Source organism: Mus caroli, unplaced genomic scaffold, assembly GCF_978045245.1.
Source record: "Mus caroli unplaced genomic scaffold, Mus_caroli_1 scaffold_4, whole genome shotgun sequence".
In the NCBI taxonomy this organism is placed as follows: Eukaryota; Metazoa; Chordata; class Mammalia; order Rodentia; family Muridae; genus Mus; species Mus caroli.
In genome coordinates this window covers 153,725,168-153,741,798 of record NW_028227259.1, presented here as the reverse complement: position 1 = coordinate 153,741,798, position 16,631 = coordinate 153,725,168, and the positions used below count along the sequence as shown (strand labels likewise).

Genomic DNA, 16,631 nt, shown 5'->3' with positions numbered 1-16,631 from the left:
CTTTGGTGAATTCTGTTCTGAAGTCAATTTAAAATATTTGTGTCATCTTGAGTCCTTTTGTTGTCCTTCAAGGTTTTGCTACATAGAGTTCTTTGGTCTCAGGTGGTGTGGCTCCCTAGGGCAGGGCATCATGGTGGTTGTGAGCAAGTGGTGAGGAACTTCACCTTCTGTCAGATGGAAAAACCCATTGCTCCAGGATCACCTTGGAAGACAAACCTTCCTGCTAAGCCCTGATGGGTTTCCCCAGCCTTGGAAAAGTGCCACCAGCTGGTGACCTCACCCAAACAAAACATGCTGACTGGATTAGCTGTAGTCTTTGGGCGTTGGAAAGCTTAACATCTAATGTGCACTGACAAAGCACTAGCTCTGGAAAATCCCCTGCCTGCATCACAAGATGGTGGATGCAGGGTTGGTGGTGGGGTTATGTACACTGGGAAGCAGGAGCAATTGGATCTCTTTGGGGCCAGCCTGGTCTCCACAGAGAAACCCATATGCACGCACACACAATGGTGAATGACCTCAAGGATGGGATGGAGAGAACGTTGGGGGGGGGGTGCAAGCTGGGGAGCCAGAAATACTGGGAGCTGCTAGTCCTGTCCTGCTCTTTGACAACAGTCCTCTCCGGAGTGTGGTCCCCTAAGATGATAATCCCTGAGGGCGCTGCCTCTGGGGGCCACATACTTCTCTCTGTTCTAAGATGTAAAGAGATTCTGTGTGGGCAAATGCATTCATAGACGTGTGCTTGTCCATAGAAGGAAGTAAAGGACATTAAATACCCAGGACTTGGGGCTGAGACATGGCGGTGCTGGCAACCACTACACTCTGATCCTCTGCAAGAGCAGCAAGTGATCTTAGTCACTGAGCCGTCTCCCTGGCCCATAGGTCCTATCTAGTTCTAGAAGGACTTGGCATGTCTAAGAGTCTTGTCGAAGCAATGCCATTTCCAGTGTGCTTGTCTTCATGACCAGTAAAATACAGGTGTACTGGCTATTTTTTGTGTCAACTTGACACAGCTGGAGTTATCACAGAGAAAGGAGCTTCAGTTGAGGAAATGCCTCCATGAGATCCAACTGTAAGACATTTTCTCAATTAGTGATCAAGGGGGAAAGGCCCCTTGTGGGTGGGACCATCCCTGGGCTGGTAGTCTTGGGTTCTATAAGAGAGTAGGCTGAGCAAGCCAGGGGAGGCAAGCCAGTAAAGAACATCCCTCCATGGCCTCTATATCAGCTTCTGCTCCCTGACCTGTCTGAGTTCCAGTCCTGACTTCCTTTGGTGATGAACAGCAGCATGGAAGTGTAAGCCGAATAAACCCTTTCCTCCCCAACTTGTTTCTTGGTCATGATGTTTGTGCAGGAATAGAAACCCTGACTAGGACAACAGGAAAGTACAGAAAGGGGCTCAGCTGAGTAAGGACGGAGGAAGATCAGATAAGATCACCAAATGCTTGCTCGATAACTCATATGCCTTCATTGAGATCCTGGTGGTTTTCCATGGTCCACATGACCTACCCTCAGCCAGTTCCCTCTATAAAATCAGCACCTGCCTCCACGTAATTGCTGGGGCTTACTAAAGTGACTAGTGTAGTGTATATGAGCTTGCACAGTGAGCACCCAGTGGGGTCTGATAACAGCTTGTCCCTCCCTAGTGTCTCCAGTACGCCAGCATCGCCAACACTGTCAAGAATCGATTTGCAGCCTGGAAGCACCAGGCTGTTCTTTCTGGTCCCAAAGATGTGCTGAGAGTTGAGGGTCTCCTAAGCTGTGCATTTCCCTGACTTGGTTGGGAGTAGTGGTGACAAGCAAGGGCACACTCAAACGAAGAGAGATTTCAAAGGCAAAGTAAGAGCTACACAATGCACTTGGAAACTCATGCTTGGGCTCAGGGGTGACAATTACAGGACAGGCATCTAGAGCCAGACAAGAGTGAAGCCAGGCCAGGCTTGATAGAGTCAAGAGTTGGGTGACCTGGGCAAGTCTGAGCCAAGGGTGCAGGGCCTACACTTGGGGTCATGGTGATGATGGTGATCCCTGTGGTTTTAGCGAAGCCTGTGAGGCTACTTTACTGTGACCTCTGGGTTTTCCTGTTTGTTGTTTGTGGCTTGACATAAAACTCTAAATATCCTATCAATGAGTAACCTGTGATGCTCTACCTCTTGTTTTGTTTATATAGGCAGAAAGCAATGCAGTGAACTTGTGGCCACTTCCTCTCTGGCTCAACACACATCTCCCCAAACACTTGTCACAGGGCCTTCTCATCCTGACCCAGCTCCCACCATGCCCAGGAAAATGCTCTGACACAATCTTTTCCTCGGGTTCCATTCTCACAAAATGTCATTTACAACTATTCCACAAATGAAGATCACAGACTGACTGCGGTTACCCTCATCAGCCCATTTTGTGATCCAAGTTTTGTTTGAGAAATTTTGGACGATCCCCACAGATGTGTTTAATCCCGAGAGTAGCTTTAAAAGAGACCATTCACTTTAGATCCACTGAAGAATTAAATGTAGCCCACTGAAGAAGGCAGACATTGTGTAGACAGAAAGCATTTGGCTACCTGACCATTAAAGCTACTGGGGCAACCTAAAGACTAAAGTCCTATTTGTCCTTAGATGGTCCATATCTAAGATCACATGATTTCTGGGGGGGGGGGCACAAGAATAAAACATGTGGTACCTCTCTTAGATGCACAGTGATCTGTGTGTAGACAGCAAAACATGTCTGCTCTGCACTCCTGAGCTGATCAGTACTCTGAATAGCAGCGACTGTGTGCTGGTCAAGCTTCCCACAATTCCTAGCTGCCTGGGATTTCTCTGTATAGGTTTGAGCCCTGGTCCTCAGGGAGGAGGTGCTGCTTACTCTGTCCTGGAAAACCCAGCTACCACCCTTGCTCCCGAAGGGTGGACTGTAGGAGGAACGGTGGCCATATAATTCAAGGTGACAGGGCTCTGGGTGTGGAGCTCAGAAGGCCAAGCTGCAGCAGAACCAAGCAGGCAGCAGGCGTGAATACTCAGGTGTGTTCCACACGAACCCAAGTGGAACTTGGGTTACACCTGCCTCTGCTCACCATCCAGCTTCCTTATCCCAAGGAGAGGAACGTGCCACGACCTTCTTCATTTTGATAGACGGTGTTTGTTGAATGACTAGTAGAGAAGCCCCATGCAGACACCTTCAGAAGGCTAGTACTGAGGGTAGTAAAAGAAAGCAAAGGATTGACCAGGAAACTAGAAGGGAGACAGGGCCTATCGGGAAGCACAGGACAGAAGGATGCAAGCAAGGCCCTGATTTAACCAAGGCTTCTCATTCTCTACTTTCAGAGTCCTCTTCGGCCAGCCCAGGGTTTTCCAGACCAACTGTAGGACAATAGGACCTAGCCTCTTCTCTTAAAAGAAACCAGGGCAGCAGAGGAGGTGGGGTAGTTCCACACAGACATGACCCAGAAGTGATCAGGATTATGGTAGGGCAACTTTTACCTGCCCATCACTCCCCCTCAGGATCTCCTTCCCCAGGGACATCCACCACATACACAAACCTCCTTGCCCCCTCTTGGTTATCACACTACATCACAGAGACGTGCATCTCTATGCCACCAGGCTGCATGCTCTTTGAAAACATGAGCATAGTCCTAGTTCCGTTTGAGTCCCTGGAGTTTACCAGGAGCCTGACATACGCATGAAATATGAACAGCATAAGGGAGCGAAACAGCGATTCAGCACTGCCAGAGCTCCGTATGCCCCGGGGAGATCTGCGTTCCTCTGGAAAACATGGTGCCTGACTGCATTAGTTTTCTGGGCCTGCAGCTGGTGCACAGAGGCTGCCTTCAAACACACATTTATTCTCTCATAGCTCTGGAGAGCAGAAGTGTGGAAGCAAGATGAGGGCAGAACTGTGCTCCTGTGCTGTCTAGGGGCATCCTGCTGCCTCTTCCACCCTCTGGGAGCTACCTGGCTTACTTCCTCCTCCCCCTTCTTCCCCCCACTCTCCCTCCTCTTCTTCCACCCTCTTCTCCCTCCTCCCCCGCCCTTATCCCCATATGTCTCTTATAAGGACACCAGAAAAATACACAGTAAGCTATCTCAAGATTAGGAACATACTTTCACTGGCAGCCCAGGAAGGAGGCAGGGGGAGGGGTTGAGGACAACATAGTCACCATCAGGGTTTAGGGGACAACGAAGTCACCATTCCCTTTGATCTGCCTACTGAACTGATCACAGAGGCACTGACCTAGTAGCCACACTTAGCCTCTCCTGAGTCCAGGGGTTGAGAAAAGGCCACTCCCCTCTTGATCTCTAGCTTCTACAACCCGTGGATGAATATCTGGAAGCCCCAGTTTCCTTGTGGGTAAGATGGCTGCGGACAGTGTCTATTCCCAGGGGATTGTTAGGAATTGATAAGAAACTCCATCTGTCTGAAAGCAGGCCTCCCTGTTTCCAGCAGCCTCCCTGATTCCCCCTGCCCCCCCCCAACCGTCCTCAGCCTACCCCAGGCGGATGCCCTAAGTGGTGGGTGGCCTGTTGGAGGAGCTGTTTGGGGGCCACTCGCCGCGGCCACCTGCTCTGGGTTCTCTCCATCCAGTGAGACATTGACATTCCAGAAAGAACACAGAGAATCTGATTTGTTCTCTGAAATTTCAGCTCTAATTGCTTCAGGATGAGCCCACGTGGGCTGAGATCATCTCTCATCTTGCTCTTTTCTACGCCTCAGGGGTCAAGCCTTAAGCTCAGCCAGACCTTTCCATGACACAGGAAAGAACTGGCCAAGCAAGAAGGTCAAGGTCCTTAGCACTCGGGCAAGAAACCGCTCCAGGGTGAGAGTTTCTTCCTTTCTGGTAGTGCTGCTTCTGTCTCCTGGCTGCAGAAACCAACCGGGAACAAGTCAGAGCCAGGAACAGACAGATCTGGCTTCTCCCCGAGAGCAGACACAAAGGCGAGCTCGTGGCACCGGAGGGCCTGGTAAATGCTGGGCCATCTGAGCTCAGGCATCTTCCAGCGAGGCTTTCTTCGAGCTGACAGTAGTCTGTGAGGGGTGGAGGGCGGGGAGGGGCGGGGGAGGGACACAAGTGTAAGGATTCTTCTGGTATCTGAAGGCTGGTAGCTACAAGATCTCCCCCCACCCCCATGCTGAGCACCCCAGCATGCCTTCTGAATTCATATGTCTGTGTTATCCCTATCCCTGAACTCTCTCTCACCAATTCTGGTCATTTCTAGGTACCTTGGAAAGCCAACTGCTCCACCTGTTAACAATTCATTTCATCTCCCAATTTCTCCCGCAACCCAACACCACTTCAGTCACACTGAACCACTCAAAGCCAGGGGAGGCAAGCCAGTAAAGAACATCCCTCCATGGCCTCTGTATCAGCTCCTGCTCCCTGACCTGTCTGAGTTCCAGTCCTGACTTCCTTTGGTGATGAACAGCAGCATGGAAGTGTAAGCTGAATAAACCCTTTCCTCCCCAACTTGCTTCTTGGTCATGATGTTTGTGCAGGAATAGAAACCCTGACTAAGACAAATTGGTACCAGGAGTGGGGTATTCCTGTGACAACCTGACCATGTTTTTGGGAGGACTGTGGAAGGACTTTGGAACTTTGGGCTTGAAGAGCCATTCGTTGTCAGATGTTGTGTAGGAGCTTGGAAGATAATGCTGAGAACAGTGCAGAAGATGGAGGCCTGGTTTGTGAAATTTCAGAGGGAAAATTAAAGACTCTCTTCAGGGGCATTGCTGTTTTTATTGTGAAGATTTTGTAGTTCTGGTTAGCTGGGGCTGAAGAATCAACTGTGATTAACAAGATACCAGAACTACTAAAGCAAAAACTTTGCATTACTGGGACTATTGATGCTGGTTAGCTGGAGCTAAGAAATTAGCGGTGATTAAGAAGAGACCAGCATCGGGCTGGTGAGATGGCTCAGTGGGTAAGAGCACCCGACTGCTCTTCCGAAGGTCCAGAGTTCAAATCCCAGCAACCACATGGTGGCTCACAACCATCCGTAACGAGATCTGGCGCCCTCTTCTGGAGTGTCTGAAGACAGCTACAGTGAACTTACATAAAATAAATAAAAAATAAATAAATAAATAAATAAATAAAAAAAAAAAAAAGAAGAGACCAGCATCATTGAGGTGACATCTTCTGGGAAGTGTTTTCCGAAAGCACAACGAGGCTGTGTTCCAAAGATAGCCAAGGTTGTACTCCTGCTGCAGCGGGACTTGGTAATGTGTAAGGGTCACCCAGGTGGTACTGGTTTTGAAGGCATGAGGGGGTCACACAGAGCAGCTGAGACTTGGCACTGTGAGAGGCCATGGAAGGCCATTGGTGAAGGTTTAGCCTCAGTTGCAATTGACTGCCCAGGACTGTAGGGGTCATGCAGTGTTTTGGAGATGCCAGTACCATGAGATGACCACCAAGAGCAGCAGCAGCAGTGGAGTACAGGCATCTGGAGCCTAGAGGATGACGTGTGTGCTACAAAGGGCCTGGCTGGATAAGTGACCCAAGCCCTTGGAGGAGCCCAGAAGATCGTGAGTTGGATCCCAGACATTGGATGGTTGGAGATTGATTTTTGCTTTTGATTGTGACTGTACCCTGATATTTTCCCTCTTGAAGGAAGAAACTAGTTTAGTGGAGCCCACAGTTAAACTTTTAATTGTAAAAAGACTTTGGATTTTAAAAGAGATTTATATTTTAAAGAGACTGAAATTTTAAGAATATGTAAAGATTGTGGGACTTTTAAAGTTATTTAGACCTTGGGGATGAATAAGAATGTAAGGGTTGAGGTTTACTAGTGATGTGTTTGTGTGTCAAGTTGACAAGGGGTCAATTGTACTGGTTAATTTTGTGTCAACTTGACACAGCTGGCGTTATCACAGAGAAAGGAGCTTCAGTTGAGGAAATGCCTCCATGAGCTCCAACTGTAAGACATTTTCTCAATTAGTGATCAAGGGGGAAAGGCCCCTTGTGGGTGGGACCATCTCTGGGCTGGTAGTCTTGGGTTCTATAAGAGAGCAGGCTGAGCAAGCCAGGGGAGGCAAGCCAGTAAAGAACATCCCTCCATGGCCTCTGTATCAGCTCCTGCTCCCTGACCTGTCTGAGTTCCAGTCCTGACTTCCTTTGGTGATGAACAGCAGCATGGAAGTGTAAGCCGAATAAACCCTTTCCTCCCCAACTTGCTTCTTGGTCATGATGTTTGTGCAGGAATAGAAACCCTGACTAAGACAGCTGGCCTCTGACCCTTTCAACTCCCTATAGAGCTGAGGGTGACCTTGAACTCCTGATTTTCATGCCTTCATCTACCGAGTGCCAGAACTACATCTACATTCCCCCATAGTCAGCTTCTAAACTCTTCCACCTCACAAAACTGAAAACAAAACCATTGAGCAGCATCTCTTCAGCATCTCTTCGTCCCCTTCTCCTCCGCCCCTAACGGTAGCCATTTCACTTTGACTCTGAGTTTGATTGCTCTGGGTACCTCGTCCCTTGCTACTAGGTAATATTTGTCATTTTGCAACTGGTTTGTTTTACTTAGCACAACATCTTCGGCCTCATACACGTGGTACCACTTCTGTCTCCTAAAAACCCCTTACAGGTGGCAACACCCTAATATTCCCACTCATGTTTCTCAGGCATCAGCATGAATTCCCTCTCTCCAAATACTATCCCATCGTCCCCTGCACCAATGTTCCCATGATGCTTCATGCTCCACCCATCATGCAAGAGCCGCACGATGAAGCACAGGACAGACTTTTTCAGGACAGACTTCTCTCTGTGGGCGTGTCCCCTGTGTTCTATTACAGTGTAGGCACAGAGCAGCCCTCAACACATTATTGTGAAGCGGGGTGATTTTCAACAAAACCGGGGATGCTCAGGGCAATGAGGGGTCCTTAACCCTGCTTCCTACCACGTGGTTTGTCTCTGGAGCTCTGCTGCCATCTTGTTCTTTGTTCTCTGGCCTGGTCCGCATTCTTCGCTATTCCTGTCCCCCCTTTACTCTGTGAGCATCCTTTCGGGCTGTCTGCTCACCTCCCTGGTACCATTCCTCAGGAAATGGTTCCGGTGCCTCACCTCACCCTGCTGAGCCAGGGAAGCAACATCTCCCAGACATCTTCCCACCGTTCTGTTTAAACTTTAAAGGGACCCCGGGCAACAAGCTCCTCAATGAGCTGCCCTAGCGCCAACCCTGGGGCAGCATCCTGCAGGCCGGTGAATGCCTGCTTCGCAATCATCTGCCACTTGCCCAAGGCATGCCCGTGTTTAGAGCAGGTAGAGTCTGTGTTTTCTTTTTATGTTCACAGAAAAGCCCAAGGCTTGGTGTCAGAGGAGAGATGCAGGAAAGCTAACGAATAGCGAGGCCCTCTTATTGCCTGACCACCGCTACTAGTGATTTAACTTCAGGTACGCAGCATGGCCTCCCAGAGCCTCAGTTTCCTTTTCTGTAGAGATCCCCATTGTCTCCAGAATGAGAGAAGAGCGGCTTGTCCTACCGGCTGCAGATGCATGCGGTCTTCCCCTTCCCCACCTGTGAGCTTTCTTGCTTTCTACGCATAGTCAAGCTACACACAGAAAACATGATTTGACTTTCAGAGAATCTGTTACATAAAGAATCTCTGCAGTAGATGCTTTCTAAAAGGACCCGGTGGTCTGAGCGACTCCATCAATACCCTCCCTGCAAATGCTCAACAGCCCTGTGAATGCTCCGCTTTCTCCCCAACTGGGACAGGTGCACGCTTAGCCAGAACCAGCTGTGATTGTTTTCCCACCCGCCCATGCCTCTTGGACACTTGATTGCGATTATAAATTTATCTCAACAAAGCAAAAATTACATTAATGTGAGAATAATGAGAGAAACAAAGAAGCCTTTGCTAGGGCTGAAGGCGCTCAGCTGGCAGATGATGGAGGACTGAGGATAAACGATGGTTTGGGGGAAATTCTAGAAATTGGGAAGAACACTGCTCTAACATGCTTTGCAGAGGTCTGCTTCACCTTCGTAAAAGCAGAAATCAAAGCTCATTTATGGTGCATTGGATGCCCAAAGACCAGTGAATGAATGTGCTGTGTTCATGTTGCAAATAGAAATGGCATGTTGATAGAATGTGTGTATTGTTTCTAATGCTTCCTGCCTTAAAAGGCATACTTGTTTGTTTGTTTGTTTTGGTTTTGGTTTTTTGGGTTTTTTTTTTTGTTTTTTTTTTTTGGTTTTTCAAGACAGGGTTTCTCAGCCAGGATAGCCCTCGCTGTCCTGGAACTCACTTTGTAGACCAGGCTGGCCTCGAACTCAGAAATCCGCCTGCCTCTGCCTCCCGAGTGATGGCATTAAGTGATGCCCGGCTGGCATACATTTTAAAATTTACTCAACAACCACTAGGGTTGATCCACTGCCCCCTCTGTCCTTCCCTGCATGCCTCTCCCTCTGCTCATTTCATCCATGCCCGGCAGTGGTGCACACCTTTAATCCCAGGACTTGGGAGGCAGAGGCAGGAGGATATCTGTGAGTTTGAGCCCAGCCTGATCTACAGAGTGAGATCCAGGACAGCCAACTCTACCTGTCTTGAAAACAAACAAACAAACAGGGCTCAAAGTTTGCAGCTGCTGGCCACCTTGCTAACTCAATAGTCCAGGGTGGAGATGCTAAAGGTGTCGGTGAATAGGGAAAGAACCTCCCCTTTCCAGACTCCAACTCACATCACACTCCAGTATGCCATCACATCTGCCATCTTACTGTATCCTGTACCTTCATGGAAGACCTCCAAGTATATAGAAAGGAAGTTGAAATGATTCATAGTCACGGTTGCTAAATTCCAGGTCTGTGTTGTTTTCCCATAAATTAGCTATTTGCCCTGGACAAACTTTGGACTTGTGGCTTCCAGACATCTTCTGGCCTGATACATCATAGTGAGTGGAGTTTCTGGGTTACAGACCCTTGAATTCTACAAGTACCACAGCATTTTATATTCACACCCCCCCCCCCCCAGACAGGGTTTCTCTGTATAGCCCTGGCTGTCCTGGAACTCACTTTGTAGACCAGGCTGGCCTCGAACTCAGAAATCCGCCTGCCTCTGCCTCCCAAGTGCTGGGACTAAAGGCGTGCGCCACTACTGCTCGGCCTGCATTTTATATTCTTAGCTTCTGGGACAGAGCTTGCTACATGTCTACCAGAAACCCTTTCCTACCCTCCTCTCCTTACACAGGGCCTTGGCTGTGGTCACGTGACTAGGTGCTGCCCCCTTAAGATGCAAGCAGGAGTAGGCAGACACTCCTAGAATATTCCAGAAAGCATGCTGAGCCATCTGGAAAGTACACACCCTGGATCCCCAACTCCCCATGCCCCTGTTTGTACTTTCAGGGGTGTAGATGGAAGGCAAGGGTTAGGTAGCTGTAGCTGTCTTTCCCGTTAGATAACTGTGCAGACGGAAATACAGGGACAGAAATACAGGGAAGGAACTTGGGCTCTTGGTGAACATGGTGAAGATGGAGCTGCCACTCATCCAGGCATTTATTTAACCTAAATTCTCTGGTGAGAGGAGCATTAGAGGACGTGGAAAGGGCTGTTTCTTTGGGTCTCTTGGTGGCCGAGACCTAGAGAAGAACATTCCGGGGAACTGGAGGAACTGGAACACTGCATCTCTAGAACCTCCCATGTCCCAGTGCATAGGGCCTGGAGTGCATATGGGGCTTTGAGGTAGTCTGGGATTTGTAGCTTTGGAGGCCTTGGGGCCTTCATCCTTACCCCAGATCCTCAGGAAGCCAGAAGGGCTATACAGGGTACCTGTGTGAGAGATGGTGAGGCAACAGTGCCTCGAGTGTTCCCAAGGCCAGCAACACCAGCCACAGAGCTGTCGGTACAGACAAACGGATGGGGCTTGGTCATAGGTGGTAGCCTGATAAAATGGGGGAGGGGTGTTAAATCGCATAGGTAAGATGCTCTTGTGTAGTGACCCAGTTACACTCACAGGCTGGGGGAAACAGATAACAGGTAGTAAATAGAGAGCTAGCAGACCTCAGCCAAGGACCACTGCATGCTTTGGGGGTGAGGGTGGGGGTGAGGGTGGGGGTGACCCCTTTGACCCGCCTGATTGTCCAGACTGACCTGCCATGGCAAAATGCAGCCCATTGGCTCTTATCTGCTTTCGCTTCTGCTTCAACAGTGAGACCTTCTGGGGAGGGAGGGTTAGGGGTCTTTTCAGCCTGGAGGAAGAACACAAAGATGTGAGACCAGAAGCCATGGTCACTCTGATAATAGGGACCAATAGCCAACAGTGGGGCATTTGGATTTTCCCTGTTAGAACAAGACTCAGGCTGGCTGAACTGGCCAGAAGACAAAACTTCCCATGGAGCCTTTGTGCCTTGCCCCAGTTCCAGGTGGTATGTGGCATTTTCCTGTGAGCTCTTCTTAGCATCTAGTCAACTCACTTGGACTATGGTTGTATGAAATCTCTTGGCATCTTGGAAGAGGCGCTATCAACATCCAGAGACAATGAACACATTAAGTTTTTCTCAAACAGAAAATAAAGACAAGCACATAGTTTTTAAGGCTGGAAAGGAACTTCTAGATTGCCTAAGACACCCTCTATTTCATAGCTCAGCGGGAGGGACTGTGGGAGATCACATGACAGTGAGTGAATTGGAGCTCTGGGTCCTCTCACAAACAGCCAGGAAACACCTTATTCTGCAACTTTACAATTTGGATTCCCGGTCCTAACACACCACGTAAGGGCTTGGAGTTTTGTTTTCTGTCCCTTTTATCTTAGAAGTAACGTTGTTGCGTTTTGAATGAGATGTCTCCCATAGTCTCGTTTCTATTACGGTTTCTGTAGCTGCAGCGAAACACTGAGACCAACACAAACTGGGGATGGATGAAAGGGTTTATTTGGCTTAGGATTCCATATCATATCAAAGGAAGTCAGGACAGGAACCCAAGCAGGGCAGGAACCTGGAGGCAGGGCCTGACATGTCAGAGGACATGGAGGGGTGCTGCTTCCAGGCTTGCTCCACATGGTTTGTCCAGCCTGCTTTCTTATAGACCCAGGACTACTAACCCGGGGGTGGCATCAGTCCTCAATCAATCACTAACTAAGAAAATGCCCTACAGGCAGATCTTATGAGGACAATTTGTGAATTGAAGCTCCCTCCTTTCAGATGCCTCTAGCTTGTGTCAATAAAACTAGCCAGGATGAGCTTGCCAGCCGTTCATTGAAAGCTCCTACTCTCTGTGCATAAATATTAAGTCTCCAAAAAAGGGGAAATGCTAATCATTCTTAATTTTTTTGAACTCCTCATTAAATTGAATATGATATCATTAGCTCTGCTCCAAGGGCAAATTCTTCAAATCCAATCTGGGTGAACCATGTGCTGCTAGTTTACAGAAAGAATTGCTGTCATAAACTCAAGCTGGCTCTTCCGTTTTTTGTGTGAAGACTGCCACACGTTTCCCCAAGGTCACAGTTTTGAGAGAACCATTGTTTGAGAACGTTCCTGTGGTCTACACCCTGTGTGGTCTGGAGCTCCTTAGGTGTGGTCGCTCATCATGACCTGTACAGTTTTGAATGTGTGCCACTACATACTGAGATGACGTGGTATAGTTTTCCCACAGTAGCAGTTTCTGTATGCAGTAGGCTGAAATATTTTGATGGACTGCTTAATTTTTGGATTTTTAAAAAGTTGTAGCCAGGCGGTGGTGGCGCACGCCTTTAATCCCAGCACTTGGAAGGCAGAGGCAGGGGGATTTCTGAGTTCGAGGCCAGCCTGGTCTACAAAGTGAGTTCCAGGACAGTCAGGGCTACACAGAGAAACCCTGTCTCGAAAAACCAAAAAAAAAAAAAAAAAAGTTGTATAATTTATTTTCTTGCAAAAAAAAGTGTAATATATAACATTAAAAAAAAAAAAACTAGCGGACAATTTACCCCTTGTCAACTTGACACAAAAACATACACAGGCCGGGCAGTGGTGGCGCACGCCTTTAATCCCAGCACTCGGGAGGCAGAGGCAGGCGGATTTCTGAGTTCAAGGCCAGCCTGGTCTACAAAGTGAGTTCCAGGACAGCCAGGGCTATACAGAGAAACCCTGTCTCAAAAAAAAAAAAAAAAAAAAAAACATACACAGCCATAACATAAAGGCATATGCCACCACTGCCCGGCAACCTTTCCATTCTTGTTCATTCCTGTGATCACACATTAACATCAGCATCACAACATAAAACATTTTTACAATCTTTAGAAGTCTCATAGTCTTCCCCAGCCACAAAACCTTCAACCTACAATTTGTGCTGCCTGCAAAGTGTATTGGGGTAAAGGTGACACAGAATTTGTAGGAATGGCCAACCAACGACTGGTCCAACTTGAGACACATGCCACGAGAGAGAGCCCATACCTGACACAGCCTGGAGGGCCAAGAGCCAGAGGCTGGATAGCCTATGGTAAGATAGAATCAAGCAAGGCTGGTAATTTAAAGAGAAGTCAATAAAATGATTTCTAATGATACTCTGCTATACTCATAGACTGGAGCCTAGCATAATCATCATCAAAGAGTCTTCATCCAGCAACTGATGGGAGCAGATGCAGAGACTCACAGCCAAACATTAGGCAGAGCTGGGGTGGGGGTGGGGATCCCTGCAGAAGAGGGGGAGGAAGGATTGTAGGAGCCAGAGGGGTCAAGAACACCACAAGAAAACCAGCTAACCAGGTTCACAGACTGACCAACAGTCAAGGAGCATGTATGGATCTGACATAGGTTCTCTGCATATCTGTTATGTAACATGATGTTCTTGTGGTACTCCCAACAGTGGGAAGGGGGATACCTGTGACTCTTGCCTGCTTTGAGAAACTTTTTTACTCTTACTGGATTGTCCTGTCCAGCCTTAATATGAAGGTGTGGGCAAACTCTGTTAATTAAGGTCAAAGTTCACGGTGACTGGATAACCTCTGAGCTCAGTGCAGTGTGGAAGACTCCCTTACCCTCCTCTGACCTTGTCTGGGTAATTCAAAGCCCCATATACCTGTCTCTACTTGAGGAATGTCACACAGCCTCAGCTAGGATAGAGGATCAACTTCCTTTCTCCTGATAAGAGAACCTGTTCAGCTAGCACCCGAGATTCCTGAAATGCTTCCCCAGGCTAATGAGGCATTTCAGGACCCTAAGCCCTCAGCTAATGACCTTTGCCCATCCTGGATACCCACCACCCAAGGGACTTTATAAGTCTTTCAACTGTGGGCTCCTGTAAAATCAAAAATAAATGAATTACTTTCTTACTTCAAGACGGAAGAGCCAGTCACTATCAAATAAAAGCAAAACCAATCTCCAACAGTATAAATAACTCAATATCCAATGTCTGGAGCTCACTCACAATCCTCTGGCCTCCTCCAAACGGGCTTGGGTCATTTCTCTGGCTCAACCCTCTGCAGCACACTCATGAAATGGGAATTTCTGGTTTTGTTGGAGACTCAATGGTGTCGTGTGATGTTCTTTAGGAAGCTATTTTATGAGAGGATGTTTTGCTGAGAGCAAAAAACATGTGGTGTTTTTCTGGAAGATGTCTGGTGTAAGAGCATGTGGTATTTTGCTGGTTTGTGTGAGAGGATGCGTGATATTTGGAAAGACAGTGGACAACATTCTGGCTTTGTTTGACTTGCTGGTCTTTGCTGACAACGCTGTGGCATTGGTTTGCCTTGCTCTCTTCACTGATCTTTCTTTGTGACTTTGTGGAGAGAAGCACACCGAAGAACTTCTAGTGGTGCTCTGGCTGCTGCTTGTTGCTTTGGTGGACTCATGCCGATCAGTGGGGGCCTTGTGGTTTCTTCTAGATTGAGCTACTGCTCTTGGGGCCACTGCTAGAAATTTGGCAGGAATTTGACATTGGGCCAGGACACGGAAGTAGGCTCAGGCAGAAATTTGACACTGGGCTAGGACAAGCAAGTAGGCTCAAGATCTTGACCATCTTGATAAGTCCCTGAATACCAGGGGACTTTGTTTATTGCCTTGTTTGTTTCTTGACCTAGAGCTGACCTTATTTTTTGCATGTACTTATTTTTTTTTAAAGATTTATTTATTTATTATATGTAAGTACACTGTAGCTGACTTCAGACACTCCAGAAGACAGAGTCAAATCTCGTTACGGATGGTTGTGAGCCACCATGTGGTTGCTGGGATTTGAACTCCTGACCTTCAGAAGAGCAATCGGGTGCTCTTACCCACTGAGCCATCTCACCAGCCCTTGCATGTACTTAGAATGATATAAAAGCAGACTGGAGAAAAGTAAAGCCCAACCAATTCAGCCTCAAATAAAAAGTAAAACCAATCCAAAACTGGCTGGAGTCATGTTATAAAGTTGTCTAATTGTCTTTTTCTTTTAAATCCTCACTCCCAGCCGGGTGTGGTGGCACAAGCCTTTAATCCCAGCACTCGGGAGGCAGAGGCAGGCGGATTTCTGAGTTCGAGGCCAGCCTGGTCTACAAAGTGAGTTCCAGGACAGTCAGGGCTATACAGAGAAACCCTGTCTCAAAAAACAAACAAACAAACAACAAACAAAAAATCCTCCCTCCCTCCCTCGAGACCCTGTTGACTGACTAAGCTGGCTTGGTTACCACAAGGAACCACTTCTGAACAGGTCCAGATTGCACTTGCCCAATTAACCATCTTCCTCCCCTACCTTTGGTCAATTGGGCTTTAAGAGTGGTTGAAGTGTTTAAGAACTGTTATTAAAGTAGGTTTTGAAAAACATAAGCCTACACACACAGCTTGTCTTCTAGGCTCAGGCCAGTTCCACTCCACATCTCCTGCTATTAGTTGTGGTCATCTCATGGTACTGGCATCTCCAAAACTGCTACAGACCCTTGCTGGAACTGGGCTGCACTTTCAAACAATAGCCTCTCCTGGGCTCTCTTCCCAGACTCTAGTCCTGCCACACATTGCCAAGGCTAGGCTGCTTTCCTTCATGCTTTCAAAATCAGCACCGCCTAAGTGATTTTTTTTTTTTTTTTTTTTTTTTTTTTTTTTTTTTTTTTTTGAGACAGGGTTTCTCTGTATAGCCCTGGCTGTCCTGGAACTCATTTTGAAGACCAGGCTGGCCTCAAATTCAGAAATCCACCTGCCTCTGCCTCCCGAGTGCTGGGATTAAAGGCGTGCACCACCACGCCCGGCTCGCCTAAGTGATTCTTATGCTACCAAGTTTGGCTGCCAGAATGAGGTGTACGAACTTTGCTCCTTCTGAGCACAGCTTCTGTGTGCTGACCCTGAGGAAACACGTTCCAGACGATTTCCCCTCAAGAATGCTGGTCTCTTCCTCTTCACTGCTCTCAACATTCTTAGCTTCCAATACTCAATAGCTTTGGAGTCAAAATTTCCAAAGTCCTATCACAATCTTCAAAACACAGTCAGGTCTGTCACAGCAATACCCTACTCCTGGTACCAACTTGTCTTAGTTAGGGTTTCTATTGCTGTGCTGAAACACAATGACCAAAAGGTAAGTTGGGGAGGAAAGGGTTTGTTTGACTTACAGTTCCACATCACTGTTCATCACCAAAGAAAGTCAGGACAGGAACTCAAACAGTGTAGGATCCTGGAGGCAGGAACTGATATAGAGGCCATGGAGGGATACTGCTTACTGGCTTGCTCTTCATGACTTGTTAAGTCTGCCTTCTTATAGAACCCAGGAC

General features: G+C 47.8%; 1 protein-coding gene across 1 annotated transcript in view; it reads right to left on the bottom strand.

Moving 5' to 3' along the window:
• Positions 1-4,490: 4,490 nt before the first annotated feature.
• The window catches only part of LOC110295000 (cilia- and flagella-associated protein 337-like), a 118,045-nt gene continuing 105,904 nt past the window's right edge, over positions 4,491-16,631 (bottom strand). Inside the window, exons 27-28 of the mRNA XM_085836353.1 lie at positions 11,072-11,169; positions 4,491-5,015 (exon numbers count right to left, since the gene is read on the bottom strand). Of these exons, the coding sequence (XP_085692479.1) occupies positions 4,778-5,015; positions 11,072-11,169 (336 nt within the window). The 3' untranslated portion in view covers positions 4,491-4,777. The remainder of the gene's footprint in view (positions 5,016-11,071; positions 11,170-16,631) is intronic.